At 33.6% G+C, this 21219-nt stretch overlaps 1 protein-coding gene across 1 annotated transcript; it reads right to left on the bottom strand.

Annotated features, from left to right (window-relative positions):
• Window positions 1–3234: 3234 nt before the first annotated feature.
• nkx2.5 (NK2 homeobox 5) lies at window positions 3235–5866 on the bottom strand. Its single transcript, XM_056472488.1, has 2 exons — window positions 5433–5866; window positions 3235–4351 (listed from the first exon to the last, which is right to left on the bottom strand). Exons 1-2 carry the CDS (start codon window positions 5776–5778, stop codon window positions 3750–3752), a joined length of 948 nt encoding a protein of 315 aa, XP_056328463.1. The 5' UTR covers window positions 5779–5866; the 3' UTR covers window positions 3235–3749.
• Between the last annotated feature and the right edge of the window lie 15353 nt (window positions 5867–21219).

Genomic DNA, 21219 nt, shown 5'->3' with positions numbered 1-21219 from the left:
GTTTGCATCAACTTTTTTTTTATTAGTGAAACATCTAGAAAGTGGTAATTTAATTATGCAACATAATTTTTTATACATTGTTTGTTAGAGATTCAAAATCTTGACACGGTTTCAAATACCTGATCAATTTTAATTTGAACACCAATCTTGTAGGTCAATATACAAACATACATACATACATACATACATACATACATACAAACACATATATATATGTGTGTGTGTGTGTGTATATATATATATATATATATATATATATATATATATATATATATATATATATATAGTTTTAGTATAAAATTACTGTAGCTCCACGAAGTCCAGAGAAACAATATTTTCTAGTGTTCTCTTAATACATTTCGTAGCTTCATATACATTTAATTTTAGTTAATGTATTTTGTTATTTATTTATGTATTATCAATTTTAAAAGCAGTTGTGCAGCGTAATATTTTTATCATATTTTTAGGACACTTTAAAAACAAACATTATCTAGAAAAACATTTAAATTCCTTTGTAACTGAATAAAAAATCTTTACTTTGACTTGATAAATTTAATGTATCTTTGAATTAATGTATTAATTTTTCTCTTTAAAAATCATGTTAACTCTAACACTTTTTCTTTCAAAATGTTCCTCATTTGTAATATATATTATGATATGGAAGAATAATTTAAGTCATTTTCTTGTAAAACACTACAATTTGTATTTATTTGTTTGTTTATTTGTTTTTTTTTATTATTATTATTATTCAATGATACTTTTTTATGGATATAATACTGATAATGATGATTCTAAAAGTTGTTCTCCAGCTGAACTCAATGCTATGAGCTGCAGGCTGTCAAATTAACCCCTACAGTATGACAGGCAATTTAGGTGAATTAAACTCATCCTGCACAGTGATGAAGCAGCAGCTGCTATGTCGGGCAGGGCACAACAGGAGTATCGCAGAGGGGGGAAAAGCTCAGAAAAGCTCAGAGCTCCGCTGATAAAGAGGCATGCAACCCTGTCTTTCCTCCGATAAGACCCGGAAAAGCTGATTATTCCATCCCTGGTCTCTCTCTCTCTCCCTCTCTCTGTCATTCTCCTTCCATTGTGGCCAGAGGACAAGGTCTGTTATTTTTAGAGATGTGCGTCCATGTTATCTGACTTGTTCTTTTCAACGCCTCTGAAGAGTGGGCCACTATTGTAACTGTGTGACCTTTCTCTTTACCTCTCGGTGGCCCCATATTTGACTCAAAATGACACTCATTTCCACAGATGCATATATTTGTGCTGTAAGTAGACACTGGCTATAGTAGAGACTCAGGGAATTGTGTTTGCTGATATGTGTGGAGAGGCCATAGAGATGCCCAAGGACAGTCTATTACTCATTTTAAGTGGCAGCAAATGTGGATCACCTTCCCTCCTCCATCCCAGTCTTGCATGCAGGGCCATGCACTCTTACCTCTCTATGTCAAGCAAATTGTGCCATTCTGCACACTAAGCAGAGCACTTTTGTGTTGTCAATCAACGGTGACACCAGCCTTTACAAGAATAGCATGAACAAACGGTCATTTGTGTATTTGGGTGTCTGTGTGGTGACAAAAACATCTTGTGGGTTATGAGTTTAGCTTTGAAGTTAATCTGAGCTGGTGGTGAACTGTAAGTGATTTCTGCGATCATCGCAATGCCGACAAACGTCTCACATGAAATTCACTAAATAGAGTTAAAACGTTTTATTTGAATGACCTGTCAAATCAAATAATAGATATAGATTAAAACACTCAAAAAAAGATTTTTGTTGTTTGTTCAAACTACTTATTTAAAGCAACACAATTGTTGAGGTTTTTTGGGGACAACTTAATTGTTTTATGTTCAATCCACTTGAATTTGTAAAAATTAATACCTAATTTATTCGTGTTGTTGCAAAACAAATCGATTATGTGGAACCCAGTATTTTTGCAGTGTATGATCTACTGCAAACACGAATGAATGTGATCTGCACTCAAAAAAATTTCTTTTTGCTGCTTGTTCAAATTACGTTTTTAAAATGAGTTGAAACAACACAATTCTCAGGTTTTTTGTTTGTTGGGGACAACTTAATTGTTTTATGTTCAATTCACTTAAATTTGAAAAAAATATTAAAATAACTTAATCGATTTGTGTTGAGACAAGATGAAGAAATTGTGTGCAATCTAGCATTTTTTTTACTGTGTGTACTTTAATAAATCAATATCGTTATGTGTACACGAGTTGCAGTCTGCAGTTGACTAATCGGCCAGCGGATTCACTTGGACTTGCTTCATTTTAGCCCCTTTAATTATAATGATAAAGAATTATATATTAAGTGTTAATGTTGCTGGAAAATTTATTCAACAAAAATATTTTGTTGTTAGTCTTGTCACAGCAGAAATGTTGCAAAAAATAGCAATTTCTCAAAAAGATTTTAAGAAGCTTGAAATTTTGTATTAATGTTTGTATCAAGTGTTTAATTAGTAAAACATCTAGAACATGATCACTTAAATATGCAACATTATTTTTTATACATGATATTTGTTATAGATTCAAAATCCATGGTTTCATGTCAGATCAATTTGTGTAAAGACAACATGAATAAATTGTGCAACCCAGCATTTTTTTAGTGTGAAGTAATTTGCGATTTTTATAGATGTCTTTAGCACAGATATTACACTACATATCACCATGCCCTGGGTCCTTCTTGATTAATGTTTTCAAATATTTCGCAAATATTTAGTTTGATCTAAGCATAACTGATTCATTAAATAAACAATCAGAGTGAAAGTTAGTTAAAGGCGTCTATAGACTTGCACTGCGTTTACCAAACTGTTACGACAAAAATAAACATGATTTACAAATTATATTTAGGCTACAATAAACGTGTTTTAAAAATTTGCTCTCATTTAAGATAATGCAGTTATATTTTATATAATAATAATAATGAGATAAAGTTCAGAAAAAGTTATAATAAAAAAGAATGATAAAATTAATTACATTTCGCAAAACTATAAACATTATTAAAATTATGTTTATTAGTTTTATGAATGTGATTCATAAAAATACGAATTGAAATGCTTGTAGCTTGTGTATAGCCTTTCTAAATGTGAATAGGCTATTCGTTATTCATTTGGTTGTGTTGTTTTATGTTATATTTAACAAACCAAATAATAACTGCATACGTTCTAGAAGAGCCTTTATTGTTTTCCTTCGACAAATGTACATATCAAACTTACACTGGCAAAGCCTATTTTTAACAAAAGGTAAAGTCGGATCCGTGTTCGTGCTGTAGCTGACTTTCCGCACAAAGGAAAAAATAGGTAAAAAATCATTGATGCACTGTGGTTACAATCAATAACACTGGTCTTTATTCATCAAACTTTGCAAAAAAAAATGAGAAAGAAAGAAAGAAAGAAAAAGAAAGAAAGAACTTGGTAACTTCGCACGAGATTTAAACACAGGCCTCATCATACATCTGGTGAAAATATAAATAATCTACCTACATTTTCCACGTGCTGTTAATCTCATAATTTAACTTAAGTGCAAGCAAATTATTCAGAAAGTTTTGTTTTTATATTTTGAAAGAAACGATGCGTACGCAGAGACATTAAAATGAACGTCTCTTGTACATCGGATAGAGTAAAAACATCCCAGCCAAACCATTTATCAATAATCATTAATATTCATCATCAAATATATAATTAGAAAGTAAATGTCCACAGAAAGATGAATGCTGTCGGTAAATGTAGCTTTGTTCACCAAGCTCTGATGCCATGTAGTGAAGGAACCCCACTGCTAGACTGAAATGAAGCCTGGACGTTATTTAGATCCCCAACACCAAAGTTCATGTAGTTGCTGTTGGACTGTGAAGGCTGGATGCTGGACATGCTCGACGGATAATTGCATGAGTAGTTCGTGTTGCCTGGACTCGGGAAATTACTAAAGGCAGGGTAGGTGTTGTAGGTGAAATGATTGATCCCCACATTGTATGAGGTGTTGTAAGTGGACGTGTCTCCCAGACACGGTTTTCCATCCCGAACCAAAACCGGCACAGAGATGCGTCTCGGAGGCGCGATGCCCACCATCTCCAGAGTCTGATCCTGTCGCTGCCTCTTGCACTTGTATCGTCTGTTCTGGAACCAGATCTTGACCTGTGTGGAGGTGAGTTTGAGAACATTGGCTAGGTGGTCTCTCTCTGGTGCAGAGAGGTATTTTTGCTGCTTGAAGCGTCGCTCCAGCTCGTACACCTGCGCCTGAGAGAAGAGAACTCGAGGCTTCCTCCTCTTCCTCTGCTTGGGCCGCTCCGCATCATCCAGCTTCAGATCTTCACCCGGGTCTTCCTGAGAACAGCCGATGTCTGAAAATAAATTTGTTTTATTGAACTACTGAAATATCGGTAAAAATAATCATGTTATAACAATATCTTTGTTTACATTCGTTTATCTAGAATTTTAATTTCGCTTTGTATTGTATTGTTGTTGTTGATGTTAAGGGGTTATTAGACCTATAATATATTTCTGTTGTTTCTTACCCAATGTTATTTTTAAAAAGTTTATTTTTATTAATTTTATTCTTAAACAGGGTACTAATTAGCATACTTTAGGCCTGTCACCACTGTACAAAAATTTTGGGTTCCACACAATCGATTTGTGTTGGGATAACATGAAGGAATTAAATTAACCTATTAGTTTAACAAATTTAAGTTGATTGAACATAAAACAATTAAGTTGTCCTTCCCCAAAGAAACTATAGAATTGTGCTGTTTCAGCTAATTTAAAACAATAGTTTAAACAAGCAGCAAACGTAGGCCTAATTTTTGAGTGCTGTAATGAAGTTTGTGCCGATGAGTAATTACCACAAATAATAATGATAAACGAATTAGCGTAATTGTTTTGGTCATACATGTTATTGTTCCAACATTTAATTGTTTAGACCTACAGTATATTTATAAAGCATTATAAAAACATCCCTACATGATTTAACATTTTAATGCAGCAATCCTCATATGCTAATATGATACGCATTTTATTTTATTTTATTATTACATATAGTGTAATTATGAGTAGATCGAATATTCAGGATGGTGACAATAATCGTTATACTCCTAAATATGGACTAAAAATAGTGACCTTTTCGCTTGAGGTTTTCCGCATTTTGGATCTTTATTTTAAAACTTCAGATTAACTTTTAACTTAAAAAAACTTAAAAAAAATAGTTTTATTAAATTAATATTACAAAGTAGCATACTTTTTAACATTTCAAATTTGGCCAAAACATTTTTACTAGCTGAATCGACAGATAAATATATAGATGTATAGTTGTCCTAAAGAGTTATAATATTCAGCCTAGATGTACACAACATTTGGAAAATGCGCAGATGTTTAAACAAATAATGAGTATTTTCAGAAATGTTTAAATGCCTGACTGTGAAGTCTCACCTTTTTTCTCTTTGTCCTCAAATGTGTCGTCCGTCTTTGCGTCTTTAGCATAGTCCATTTCTAGGAAGCTCTTTGCGTAAAAGCCAGACGCACTGAAGTTAAGAGAGTTGTTTTTGTTGCCTTTGTCCTCCTGAAGGTCTTCGCTGAAGAGAGAGGCTCCGGATGGCATTTCCATGAACTGTTCCTGTTTGAAAGTGGACAGCATGCAGGATGAGGTCGGAATAAGGGCGCTGTCCAGCCGCTGAGACATGTCTAGGGAGACCATGTCCTCCTGATTCTGCTCCAGGTTCAAAATGTCCCGCACTGAGAAAGGAGTGGTAGTCATTTGGCTGGAGAACATAGCCATGGAATGAGGGTCCACTTGGGTAATCCGGTTGGGATTTATCAGAGGTACCTATGGTAATCTGTTACGTTTATATGCCCAAAGTCATCTTTCTAATAGATACCTCATAACACACTTTTGGGGTGTAGGGTAAGCCTGAGTGACGGCATGTAGTACCTAGTGAGGCAGAAGGGCGGAGTTTGCTGTATACAGCAGTTTTTCCATTGGTCAGACAACTTTCAATGACGCATAATATTAAAATGACTTGTGGAACCTCCATACAAGTCCATGTGTGAGGAATAATTTCACCCAACAATAGCGTCTTTGCTCACAAACAAGAATAATTGCAGTCGATTAGTTGGTTTTCATGCTTTTACAACTGATGATCATTTTGTGTGTGTGTGTGTGTGTGCGTGCGTGCGTGCGTGCGTGCGTGTGTGTGTGTGTGTGTGTGTGTGTGTGTGTGTGTGTGTGTGTGTGTGTTTTCTATCTACAACTATGTGCAGCAATTCCAGATGGTTTTTTTCTTGGCGGCAAAGTGAAGTTTGTCTCCTCTAATGATTAATTAAAATCTTCCCACAGTTAAAAATAAAGGTTTTAACAATAATTTTTTTCCATTATAGTTTTTCCTGCACGCAAAATCTTTTAAAGATGGCCATTTGAACTGGAACTGGCACGGCGCGGGAAATTGTGCACTTTGTTTGTTTTCTTCCTAATTGGCTAATCCAGAGGAAACTATAGGTCAGAGAAGAGTTTTCTCCAAGGGATGAGACCGTGCCGTTGCTGGAACCTGAAACCTGCAATGACAAACCCAACTGTCTACCACTGAAAGATTCCGGTGCCACTGGGTTTGTTATCAAGACGTGATAACAGATGACAACAAACCAGAAACCCACCCACGCCGAACAGCCGCAGCAGAAGAGCAACACAAGCCAAATAATATAAAATTAAGACCCATAGATCCGTGTGCCCGAATTTATTATGGGTATGCAACAATAAACGGAAATGTGACTTTTAGGCGTCACACACACCTCGTCTAATTACACATTTCTACATTAACTATTAGTATGGTTTACGCTATTTATAAGCCTGTATTTATTAATATTCATTATTTTTTATAGCCTATTAACTTTTTGAAATCAATATTTTTAATAGTTTTAGTTGATTTGTCTATGCATGGGCATTCATTCATTTTCTTTTTGGCTTAGTCTTTATTAATCAGGGGTCGCCACAGCGTAATGAACCGCCAACTCCTTCAGCATACGTTTTACGCAGCGGATGCCTTTCCAGCTGCAACCCATTACTGGGAAAATGCATGAACATGCTCAGTTCCTTTTAATTTATCAATATGCTTTGATCATAAATTAACTGATTTTGCTTTAATCAGACAGTTTTTATCATATTTGATTGATACTGATTAACACTATCATCATATAGATATTACTGCATCAATGGTTTAAGAAGAAGTTTTTAACATGAATGTAGAGGGGTGGTTCCATACCTCAAGTGGTTCCGTGCCTTTATGAGTTTCCTTTTATTCGGAACAAATAATATTTTGAAAAGTCTTAGAAACATATAACCATTGATTTTCATATAGTTTTCCCCCAATAGATATATAGGATATATAGCCTACAGTTTAAAATGAAGTTTCATTAAGGAACCAAAATTAATCAAATTTAATTCAAAATTAATTATTCACTCCTTCAAAGGTTTACCATAAGGAACAATTTCTTGTTGCCTAAAACTCAGTAAACAGAATCGCTTTATTTGTTAGTGTAGATAAACTTAAAACAAATCCTTTTAAAGAAAATGTGTGGTATTGAAACCACTTATGCACCGCAGCAGAAACCTTATTAAAACGGACAACAGTTTTAATAATTCACAGTTATAACACAACTTTAACTAGTCCTTCCAAGCAATTACTTATTAAGTTAATTGCAGTCATTAAAATAAAACTAATACTTTTGTGTGCTCCAGTTTTTTTTTTGGCAACTGAATTTGGCATGAGAAAAGGACAGTGTTCTTCTATTAGTCATCAGTTGTGCTGGTGCAGAGGAGACAGACAGTATTATCGTTTATTTTATCTCTAGCTGTTAATGCGGTGGAGTAAATGGTGCCCGTGTCTGCACTAGAGCTTCATGTTTATAGTTTTGGAGAAAATCTGTGCGTCTGACTCTTAGACAGGCGTTTCTGATAAATGAACGCGAGCACTTTTCGCTATGAGTGAATCAACACTCCCTTATCCATCGCTACAATAATTGGTGAAATAACGTAAACCGACTCCGCAGCTTATGGAAACTGCTTTATATCACGATGATTTATAGAGCATCTCCTCCACTAAGCCCCACTGCAGTTAGTGACAGTCCTCATGACGGATGGAGCTGAAATGTTGCAAATGTTTCTGAGAGATTTTTTGTTTCTGAGACAGAGGTTGCTTGGTGGAATAATTCGTCTTGTTTGATGCATTTCTGAAATAAATATTATGACAGACTACATGGTCAAGAGAAGAAGAGACACAAACTCCCAGAAAGCAACTGCATCTGAAGGTTTGTCTTTCAACAGCGCATTTGGAGCAGATAAAGAGTTGGATAACGTTCTTGAAAACTTCCTGTAGGCCGACCTGTTTAGGAAATGATGGGGCAGAGGGTGAGATGGCTGTTATCTAAATGAGTCTGCTGCAGTGCTGAGAGCACAGACTGAAACACAGACCTTTCCGCCACACTCTTCATCCCTGCCAATCACTTCCAAATTTAACACCTCCTGAAGAAGATTCATGCTGCTGGGCTTTTTAAAATAATGTCAACTTAACACTTTTTGAAGAGTGTTTAAGCTTTTCAAAGTCAACCAGTTTTTTAAAAAGTAATTTTAAATCTCATTTTGCATGCTGGTCCATTTAAACCATAAAGAATGGAGATTGTAAAAAATGCCATAACTTAGTATATTTTAGCTGTATGCTATTATTTGATCTGATTGATTGAGCAACTTTTCTATGATAAATGTTAAAAAATGTTTGAGAAATTCTTTGATGTTTTAAACGAATGTTCCTCTTAAAGCCTGGAAGTGAATAATACCGCCACCCCAAAAATAAAGAAAATTAAGAATAACATCTTTAAGTTACGGGTATTAACAACAAATGAATGGAATTTCTTTAAGTCTTCTTTAATAACTTAATCCTTATGTTTTAAAATCTTAACATTTAAGGTATCTTATCAAATATCCTAGTCCAGATTTCACATAATTATTAGGCTTCTCTAAAAAGTTGAAAATTAGCATAAACGTTTACTTTCAGGTAAAAAAAAAAAATTGCATAATTTATTTTCATAATGCAACGAATACTCAATCAACAAAATCAGTCCCAAAAAGTGTGAGATGACAAACAGGCTAATAAATAGGCTATAACCAATTTACAAAGTTTTTCCGACAATTATAAAAAGGTACTTTTTAATTTTATTATGTACCATTTAGCATATTCTTATTATATTATTAGACTATATAATACAGAAACGTTAATCTTTTGTATCAGGGTCATTCTACAGAAACGTGTATTTTTCTGTCATTTGACTTAATTTTTCTGTCCCTTGAAGCAATTTTACACTGGAAGAAAGTCTTTAGGATTATAATTTCTTTATTATTTAAAATGAATCAATATGTTAATTGAATAAGTACACCCTTTTGTGCCATCAATGTGGCAATAATTTTGTTTTAATTACTTGTAAAATTTCAAACCCCACAAAAGCCATGTACAGAAGGAATTGCTTAATTTTTATGTCAAAAGCAGATTTTCTACCATTCAAACTATTAATAACAATCAAATGCATGATGTAAACGACATTAAAAAGGAAAATCCTAAATAACTATTATAAATATATAATGAAACTAAAGTAGTTATCCCCTATGCCACTGGTGTTACAGTTCAACAAAAATCTATTCTGTAATAAAAATCACTCTGGTGACATAACTTTACTGTTGTATTTCCTGAAGATCCATAAAGAGAGATCTATTCTAACTCCACTGTAATTTTTCAGTTTCATTAGAAATTTGTCAATTACATCTCATAATTTTATATGAAGCATTTTACAGGTGTGACCTCCGGTATTGTTAAAGGATGGTAAAAAACTAAAACATAAATGGATTAATCCAAAATCAAAAATGTAAATTTTTTTTCTTTCAAATTGTCACTGGTGTTATCAGCAATTAACACTACTGAAGATCATTGTGTTTCTCACTGCTGATTCATTTGTTTCATTGCACGATGTTTTTTTCTCCATCACATGAAAAAGTGTTGAGATAAGTAATGATTAAAAAAAATAACTTTCATCCATTGAATCCTGCAGCACTTAATATTTGATATTTAATTAAAGGATTGCATAATTACTTGTTTATAGAATATTTTCATTTTTCTAGCTATGGTTGCAGAAATGAAATAGCATCGTGAATTTTTAAGAAACCTGCATTTTTAAGAAACCTGATTAAAACGATCTCCTTATTTGTTGCATCATTTTTTTTCTGTAACTGACTTTGTGTTGAAAAAATGAAGAAATAACCTTTAATATTGCTAAAAAAATTTGGTACCACCAGTTACAAAATATTTAAATAAATTTACCAAAAATATAAAAAAGCATTAAGCTCTCATTTATGTTTTTTTATGAAGTCAAAAGGTAATTGATTAATGTGATCTAAAGTTAGATGTTAACAAAAGAAATGGATTCTTCAGATATTTTGCCAAATAAAATGTGCACGTGACCCATCAACAATTACCCATTTACAATGTATTTTGTGCTGTAGCATTATTTATTAAGTACTTTGTTCAAATGAATGCCATATTTATTCAGTTTCCAGTTTCAGCAGGTATTTACTTATGAAATTTGGCATTTATAGAATTGGTTAAATTTCTCGATTTCCTAAATACACAATTGAAGTCAGAATTATTCACCCCCTGTTTTTTTTCTTTCTCCAATTTCTGTTTAATGTAGAGCAGATTTTTTTTCAACACATTTCTAAAGACAATAGTTTTAATAACTCATTTCTAATAACCGATTTATTTTATATTTGCCATGATGACAGTAAATAATATTTTACTAGATATTTTTTAAGACACTTCTATACAGCTTAAAGTGACATTTAAAGGCTTAACTAGGTTGATTAGGTTAACTAGGCAGGTTAGGATAATTAGGCAAGTTTTTGTATAACGAAGGTTTGTTCTGTAGACTATTAAAAAGAAATATAGCTTAAAGGGGCTAATAAATTTGACCTTAATTTTTTTTTTTAAATTAAAAATAGTTTTTATTCTAGCCGAAATAAAACAAATAAGACTTTCTCCAGAGGAAAAATATCAGACATACTGTGAAATTTCCCTTGCTCCGTTAAACATCCTTTGGGAAACATTTAAAAAAGAAAAAAAAAAAAAGAAAATCAAAGGGTGTTAATACTTCTTACATCTGTATATCTGTATATCTGTCAAAAGTTTGTAAACACTAAGATTTATGTTTAAGTTTCATTTCTGCTCGCAAGGCTTCATTAATTTGATAAAAAATACAGTAAAAACTGCTAATTGTTAAATATTATCACAAACTTAAACTGTTTTATTTATTCCCGTGATATAAAGCTGATTTTTAATCATACTCCAGTCCTCAGTGTTACACGACCCTTAAGTCATTAAATTATGATTTGCTTATATATTCTGGAAACTGTGATGCGTTTTACTTGGTTAATGATATAAAAGAAAGTTAAATTAATAGCATTTATTTGCATGTTTAACATTATAAATATGTTTAAAATAATAATATTCAAAATATAAAAAGTATCATATAGCCTTGCGAGCAGAATTGGCTTCTTTTAAAACATTAAAAAATTGGACTATTTCTAAACCTTTAACTTATAGGCTATATAAAAACTTGAATATATAAAGAGTAAATCAGGTGGTTTTCATCACATCATTTGTCTTGTATTTCTCGGGGAATAACAGTTTTCTTTATGAACTCATGTTCAGATGGATTAGTCGCAGCAGACATGATTGCTCCCTGTGGGAGTTCGATGACCTGCTCTCCTTTGGATGGTTCAGAATAGTTTTGACTACTCGCTCATATTGAAACATGTTCATATGCTCATATTTCAAAAAGGCTTTGTCACTATAACCTATTAATCATAATTAAAGAGGACATTTGCAGCTGGTTCCTCCTGTATATTCACAGACCATCTGCGGATGCCTCTGTATGTTAGGTTATCTCTCGAAGTGACTGTCATATACACTTTTCCCATCATTTATCCTAATTCTTCATAACACTTTAGTTAAAAAGTATATGTTTATAACAATTTTAAATCTGGTTTGTAAAATGTAAAATTAGCCTATTCCTACTGAAACACTTTAATCTATCTAGAGTAGACACTTTTCTATCCTGATATTGTTTTGCCTGACCCGCCTCCTGGTGGCAGATTTTAAAATAGCATTTATATTTCTGAAGGTGATATCTGGTAAATTAGGCCATCTGGAAGAATTGGCCATTTAAGTTAGAAGTGTCTTATCTCTTTAAAAGCCAACAACTGCAAAGAATGTTGTTGCCATAACTTGTCATTTAGCAAATGAATTTATTGGTAAGTGGGAAGGGGCCAGGGGCATAGCAACTGGGGGGGACTGGGGGGGGGGGGGATCCGTCCCCCTCACTTTTAGAGACAGACCATTTAGAAACGGGTGATTAATAATAATATGAACGTATGATCTCATACAGTCGTCCCCCCCACTTTTAAAATGTCCGCTACACCCCTGGAAGGGGCACTGGCTCATTCTGAAACCACACCAAAAAAAGCAAGGTGAGTGGCCTGACATATGCAATATTACATTTACAAATAAAGATTTATAGTCCATGTATTGATCGTCTCTCTGAGATAAAATGCTGATTTTATGAGAAAATCCAGATATTTATAAGTAAAAATCATGTTGTTACTGGCCCAATTTACCTGAATATGTTTGGATAAAACGAGCCACCTTCTGAGTTAAGTATAAACCTTTATGTTTTTAACATTATTTATGTTATTATATATTGCATTGTAGCATTTATGACACTTTTTTCACATTACCTTCTAAATATGTTTGTATCTGTGTTCAACTTTGTGTGTGTGCATATTAGTGAGGCATGTTAACACACAAACAAAGGAGACAATGGCATTGATGATACCTTTATCTGCCAATAAACCTTTCACATTAATCTTGAACCCGAACATGCACAGACACACCACGCGGACTCTCACACTTATCCACACACAAACACACAACAAATGTTTAGCCTTTTGTTACATTTATTTTTAAATGATAAAATTTATTGAAATGTTTCTTTACAGTTATTTTGTTACCATAAACCTAATTATTGTTGCATTTTGTTCATGAAATGTATAAAATAGTTTGAAACTAATATTTTGTTTTATCCAATTAAAATGAACTTTCTAATGTAATTTAACTGTAATTTAAATGCTGTATTCTGTTACATTATGAAAATGTCTCTAATTCATTTTGCAGTCTGAGTGGGCCATTTGCTGATCAGCCGGCCCATTTTATCTGAACACTGCCATATCAAAAAATGTGGGGCAGCTAGTGTTTCAAAACCTGTAGGGATTAAACAAATATATTTTATCAACTCATTCCGACACAAAAATATTTAAAAACAGTCCTTATTTATAATAAGCACACAGAAAATTTTCTTTTTTATTTTCACAAAAAAGTCACCCAATTTACCTGATATCACCCTGTCACACGCTAACTAGTCAACGGTGATGTTGATGAGGTAAAATAATTTCCATAACATTAAAAACAGGCTACAGCAAACAAACATATATATATATATAACTTATCTTTAAAAACAGTTGTCAGAATACAGTTCATACATAAAAGCCTACATAAATACAGTTCCAAACAGATGTTGTCGTTATAAGATCCTGTCCTGATATATTCTGTGATCTGGATGCTGGCTGCAATAAAAAAAATGTAATTAAATAAAAATAATATAAAAATCGATGTTGCAAACAATCACTGTCAGCTCACATGTGTGTGTTTGCATTAGATTATGTCCATTACATGTCTTGAAGCGTAAACTTTTTTATTTATTTATTTATTTTTAGGATGTTTAAACACCTCATGAACACGCTCAAACAATTCTCATGTGTAATTCCTTATACAAAGTTGTTTTCTTTGACCTAAATGTATTGCTTTTTGGAAAAAAAAATACTATTTATGTAACAAACCCAGTTGAACAATTCGTCATATACTACCTGCAAATGCAAACACAATTCAAGATTTAGGCTTATTATTCATTAAAAACAGAAATAATGGATCATGATTGAACAAAGGAGATATTTTCTATGTGCATTGAATATAAATGACCGCTAGAGGTCAGTAACGCAGTGCTCTATATCGAGGATATTTGCCGTCCAAGAGAAGGACCTTTTCCCGTTATCCACGCTTATTTAAATGCTTGTGCAAGAAATTGGCAGTAAGTGTACAAGACTGCCTTCGGAAAAGTGAAAAATGGCAAAGCTTTAAACCTTCTCAATACAAATTATCCCCATTACTTCTTAAGATGAGAATTTGAAGCTACGCATATCCCATCATTCATCACGGCCAGGAACTCATGTTAGGCCACAGGATATCCGAGATGTTCAGGAAAGCTTGCAGTGTAAAGGTATCATTACATATCACATATTATTTGTGTTAAATGAAGAATGTTGTATATTTAATAGATACAGAGATATGTAGTTGAGTAAATGTTTGTATTAGTTATATTAAACACACACAGTTAATCTGTCATTCAATTAGCCCACTAGAGTCAATAGTAGCCCACTCCTGTGAAATTTGTATTTTTTTTTTTTTTCAAAATATTTCTCGAGTGATGTCCTATAACAGCAAGAACAGTTTTACAGTATTTTATATAGTTTACTTTTCTTCTGGAGAAAGTCTTGCTTCTTTTAGTTTGGCTGGAATAAAAGTAGCCAATATTTTATATATATATTTGTTCTTTTTTGATTCAGTACAAAACAAACCACTCTTTAGGCATGGCCGGTATAAGATTCTGACAGAATGATAACCTTAGATAAAAATATCACTGTTTCACGGTATTATGGAATTCTATTTTCTGAATCGTGGGCTGACAAAACAAACAAACAAACAAACAAAAAAAACGTAAAAAAAAAAAAACCTTACATATACCTTGATATGTATACCTTGATATGTTGTATAACAGAAAGGTCTGCGGTTCTAATATCTAAACTTTTCCAAACCTTGAAAGAGGCTATCATCCCATGCCTACCACGACATAGTGCCTACCACTTATCCTAAAACTTGCCTAATTAACCTAACAGGTTTATTGGGTTTAAAAATGTCATCTGTTAAAAAATTTAATTTGCATTTATTAGCTGAATATCTTGCTAAATAACTAGTAAAATATGGCGAAAATGTTATAAGTTAGTTATTATTATTTTAAAAATGTGTTGAAAAGAGCTTAAACTTTTGAGAAAATCATTAAATTTACAAAAATATGTAAATTAAGTATAAAGTGCACTGTAAAACATGTATTTTTACAAAATAACATATTTTTCTACTCACACTTGCACATCCCACTTGAACACACAAGCCAAATACATGAAGAGAGACATTGTGTAAAGGTGTTCACATTTTTTAAATTATTATTATTTTAAAAAATCTAACTCTGTCGCAACTTTACTGTCAGTGCAGTTCATCTGAAAATCAAACTGACGGAGCAAGAGCTCTGAAAAGATTGGTCTGCGTCTGCTGCCAAATGAATTTGGTGTGGTTCAGCTGAAATATGAACATAACACGTACCGAAAACATCTAAACAAACCAAAAATAGAACGTTATGTCTCAAGATGTGACCATGAACAGGACAGAATGCTCAAGCATGCTTGGGTTTTCACATAGTCACAGTGTTGCCCATTATAGTTCCGTACAGATGCCAGAAAAGTGTCTCCTTTCCAGCAGATCTTCATTTGTCTGTGTGATGGAGGAATTCCTGGCACTTTTTTGGCTCCTTGTTACATTTTATAAACTCTTCACAATTGATCAATTGATAAAAATACGATCACATGCCAGTAACAGGTTGTTTCTTGTGGTTTTGCATCTTTAGGTTAAAACTTAAAAATGACTAAACTACTTATTTAAAATGAGCTTAAACAACACAATTCTTGTTTTTTTAGGGCAACCTATTTATTTTATGTTCAATCTATTTAAATTTGTTAAAGGGCACCTATTTTACCCCTTTTTCAAGATTTAAAATAAGTCTTTTGTGTCTCCAGAATGGGTCTGTAAAGTTTCAGCTCAAAACACCCAGCAGATTATTTATTATACCTTTCAGAGCATTGGGATTTTCTTGCTCTGAACACGTTATAGCTGTTTTAGTCGCCTGTGCCTTTAATGCTAGTTTTCCTCACCCACCATTACCATGTGCCTGTCAGAGTGTGACTCAATCTCCGCCTCGGCTGCATCAGATAAACACCACAGTGACAAACATGAAGGAAGCAGATCTCACGAAATGTTTGTGAGAAACACTACAGTAAGAACTAAACCAATGATTATTTGAGGTATTTGTGGTGGAGTTGCAACGATGAGCCACACACAATGTTGTTACAGTTCACGCATACACACAACACACAGACACACACCACCCACCTTTAACTTTGCACTGTTTTTGCACGGCAAATGTGACAGGATACACGTTATTATCCACAGATGTATGGATGTCCGTTATGTTAATGTACAAAAAAACCTGATTTAACATCCACAAACCGGGATTGAAGCGTCTTCTATTATAATTGTACTGACATGCGGCTGTGGTGGTAAAACGGTAAAATCGTTTACAAATTCAAAAAAATTCATTACAAACATGCTAAAAACGTTTTAAACTTGTAAAACTCATTCTTGATCACATTTGATGATGATTGATGATCACAGCGTGCTCAACAGATCTTTTAATCCCAGTTGCTTTGCGCACGTCCTGTCTTGTTGTTATGATTATACGCACTACTGTTGAGACATGTTAATACCCAGCTGTCAATCAATTTGGTGGGCGGGGAAACCACACTCCTATATCACATTGAGGTGGGCCTCAAAATGGGAGGAATTTGGATCCTATTTTAACACCAGGAAATTTAAAAAAGAGACTTATTGTCTTTATATCACTCTAATATGAATGTGGACACACCTGCAGACAGTCCTGGCCAAACAGTTAACAAAAGATGATTTACATCATAGGTGCCCTTTAAGCTAATTTAATAGATTCGTTTTGAGGCGACATGAATGAATTGTGTGGAATGCTGCATTTTTTACAGTGTAAGCGAACCAGGACTAAATGTATAATTTTCTTTTTTTAGTCTTGACAAAACGAACCAAGAGAACTGAACTACAAATGTGAGCACAGCACACTTTATACTGTAAGTAGACAAGTTCTCAAGTACAAAGACTGTAAATGTGGTTAAATGTTGCTAGTTCACACAAAGATGAAAATGTACTTACTAGTTTACAAATCTACTAGTTTATTCTATTCACTAACTTCTGTTGAAAAGGCATTTTAAAGAAAATTAAAAAATGGCACGTAACCAAACCATTGGCTTCCATAGTAGGAAAAACAAATACTATGGACGTCAGTGGTTACAGGTTTCCAGATTTCTTCAAAATATCTTCTTTGGTGTTCGAAAGAACAGGCAGCACGGTGGCTAAGTGGTTAGTAGGACTGCACAATATACAGTGCTCAGTATAATTGAGTACACCCCATTTTGAAAATTAATATTTTTATCAATTTCTCAGTGAATATAAGCAATGTATTTTGGCGCATTTAAACAAAACAGATGTATTAAACAGATTTGTTTATTAGCATAATATTTTAGTCATTAAACAGATTTAGAAATTGAAAGATAATACAATTAAATTCAAGCAAAATATATAAAAAAATACAACCTACAAAATTTTAACTACATTTTTTTTCTTTGCTTCTCCTGATTTTTTATTATTATTTTTAAAGTTTGTATTCAAAATTTTTCTATAACATATGAATTTGGGTGTACTAGCCTTTGGACCGTTATTAAGTTATTTTGTTAGCTCCAGATTTGGCTTCAGTACTGAATTAATCTAATGTATATGCACAAATATAATATTGTATAGCTTCTTATTAAAAATATGAATATAAAATATAGATTTGTGAGGGGTGTACTTATATATGCTGAGCACTATATCATATTTATTGCAATGTGAGTGTCCGCAATAGTCACATCGCAGGATATGCAATGTTAAGACAGGATTATAGTTGATCAACAATTGAGTATACATGAGATTTGTGCAGTCATTGCAACGTATAACTATAACAGAATGAAATCTTATAATTTGCATGTGTTTTAAAGACATTTCAAGAAGAGTAAAGCATTCGAGCACAATAACGTAAAACATTTGTAACTTTATTGAAGAAAAACTGTACTGATTTATTAATACAGTGAAGCCTATACAGTGTTATTTTACATGACTATATTTCTATATCTGAATACTGTTCGACTGTCTGGAAAACCATAAAGAACTGGTTATTTACTTTTTTTCTTTGCTCTTTTGTAACTATTCTTGCAATTTAATTTTTTTATACATTATTTACACCCTTACAAAATCAACCCAACTCTATTTTCACAAATAGAGTTATTCAGTCCTTTTCATATTATCTCAATATATTTCAGCAAAACAAAATATCGCAATGACAGATTTATCTACAGCCCTAGTGCAGGGTGTCCGCGGAGTCTTAAAATTTGATAAATCAATTATGGGAAAGGCCCTTAAAAGGTATTTAAAAGTCTTAATCACGTTTTTACTAGGTCTTAAATTTTGTTTAACCTCTTCAGGTCCAAGGTGTTTTTTTACATGCATTTTTTTATGTCTCTTTGCTATTTGGGCTGATTAGAACCTAATTAGAATAAAAACCTAAGTATCATCTTTTGATACGATGTACTTTTAGAGAAAAATTATGTCCATATATGTGGACTCCTGGTCTGAATTTACATAAAACACTTTCCCTGATTTTTTTAATGCATATTTAACATAGAATTTTTTTAACTTGCTTTCACTATAAAAGAGTAAAAACACATTTTTTTCCCCCCATTTTGGACAGTTAAAAATAGTGTTTGAACATTTCATATGCTGCAAAACAGTTGCATGATGACACTGTATGTCTGTAACAAAATATAAAACATTCAAAGTAATTTAAATACCCACTTAAGAGCTAAAATGTGCTGTCCACGTATGTGGACACTCAAGCTCTAGGAGGTAAAGCGTTGTCCAAAGCGTTTGACTCCAAAAAAGCATAAATATAATTATTTTCCTCGATTCATGTGATTGTTTCAGGCTGGGTGCGTCTGGCCAAGCTCCTCCTTCCAGGTGATTTGCGACAAACATGGGAAGGTGATGTGACGCTCTCCACATGAAGTGAAACCATAGCACGAAACAGACGGCAAAATGGGAATATGTAAGTTTGCATACTCCTGGTTGGAGAAAGAGTTAAAAGTTTTAAGCATGGCTGAAGCGTGTCACCCACGTAATTTATTCTTTCAAGCCTTTTTTTCCGAGCTTATCTGAGTTCTGTTGCATGGTTGTGCTCCATTGATTTATTTAACTACTGTTTATTAGCAACTGTTTATTAAGTTAAAGGTTTACTGATTAGAACTTGAAGTGGCGATAAGATCATAAAACATTCTGAGAAGGTCTTTAAAAAGTTTTAAAAAGGTGTTGAAATTACCTTTAGGATTCCTGGATATACCCTGTAGTGGTGAACATGGTTGCCTCACAGCAAGAAGTTTCAGCTGGACCAGGATGCCTGGGTTTCCTCCAGTCAGGGTGCGAATTATACATTGATGTTCTGGGGGGGTCAACTTTTAAGTAGTAGTTTGGTAATACATGCTTCAGTGAATCAAATTTATGAATGTATTTAAGTTACATATCATTCATTAATAAAATGTATACGTTTTTAGTGTTTTGAAGCATATTTAGTAACTATTTTGAAAGTTACTGTCTGTGAAACTATACAAATTATGCATCTAATTTTTCTTTTTCTAGGCTACATGCAGATATTAACACCTATTTTACAAGAAATGTGTTTTGTGAACACTTAAGATGTCTTTCGGTGCTCTAGAACTGCCATATTCAGACTGTTGAATCTTATTTTTCCTAGCATTGATTGGCACGATTATGCATTCACAATAATTTGAACCGTTATGGGGGGTAAAATGTATATTTATATTACACATTTTTAATTATTAATGTTTAAGATCCAAATCAGAGATCAGAGAAAGCTATTTCTTACTATTAAAGGGCTGAACCATACCCCCCCCCCATACACACATCTAGTTTTATTGTCCTTCAAGGGGGATCAAGCATTAAGCATTAATTAGGGGGGTCAATTCTGCTCAAACCCCCCTGTAATTCGCACCTTGCTTCTAGGTGCTCAATCCAAACACATGCAGGTTAGGTGCATTGAATTAACTAGATTGACAGTAGTTTGTGAATGAGAGAGACTGTGGGTGTTTCCCAGCACTGGGGGTTGTACTGGAAGGGCATCTACTGTGTAAAGCAATTGCCAGAGTAATTGCTGGTTCATTACGCTGTGAAGATATTATGCCACGGTATCCATAATCCTGGACCAGGCCATATACTGGGCAGATGCTGTGGTGGTCATGGAGAGATGGAGAGCATGAGACTGATTCTTAGAAGTTGTCTTCACATTGATCCTGTGGGCCAGCCTGAACACCCGCCGGTGACCTTCTCACACCTGTAGTTCTCCACGATGGACATCCCGCCTCCGACGCCTAGTCTGCAGTTCTGAACTTGAAGTTTGGCCAGAGGAGAAATGGTCGTGCCCAACTGAGCCTGGTTTCTCTCAAGGTTTTTTTTCCTTCACTTTTATCAATTGGTGAAGTTTGTTTCTCGCCACTGGCTTGCTTGGTTTGGGACTTGTGGAGCTGCGCATCAATGGATTTGCTCTTCAGTGTTTGGACTTTCAGCAGTGAAAATTAAACCACTCTGAACTGAACTAAACTGAACTTCAACTGTGAAAACTGGACTGACAGTTTCAATTTACTAGATTTTCTATGTTAAGCAGCTTTGACACAATCTACATTGTAAAAGCGTTAAAGAAATAAACATGAATTGAATTGAAGGAAAGTGAGCAAGCGAGTGTTCAACAGAAAAATGTATGTCAGGTTTGAAATAAGTAAAATATGAGTATAAACAATGACCTTATTTGAGGTTAAAACCACCTAAAAAAATCTGTATTTATTTATTTATTTAAAAAAGGAACAAGCTATTTTGTCTAACTATTTAAGATTTACACCTCACTGAAAACGATCTCTTTGCTACACACGTCTCTGACTGCTTGAGCAGATCACCCACACCTCCAGCTCAGTAAATTCATCAGCACTCAGAATGGCCACTTTGTTGTG

Source organism: Danio aesculapii, chromosome 14 (genome assembly GCF_903798145.1).
Source record: "Danio aesculapii chromosome 14, fDanAes4.1, whole genome shotgun sequence".
Taxonomy (NCBI): domain Eukaryota; kingdom Metazoa; phylum Chordata; class Actinopteri; order Cypriniformes; family Danionidae; genus Danio; species Danio aesculapii.
Note: the sequence above shows the minus strand (reverse complement) of the source record. Positions and strands in the feature narration are given on the sequence as shown.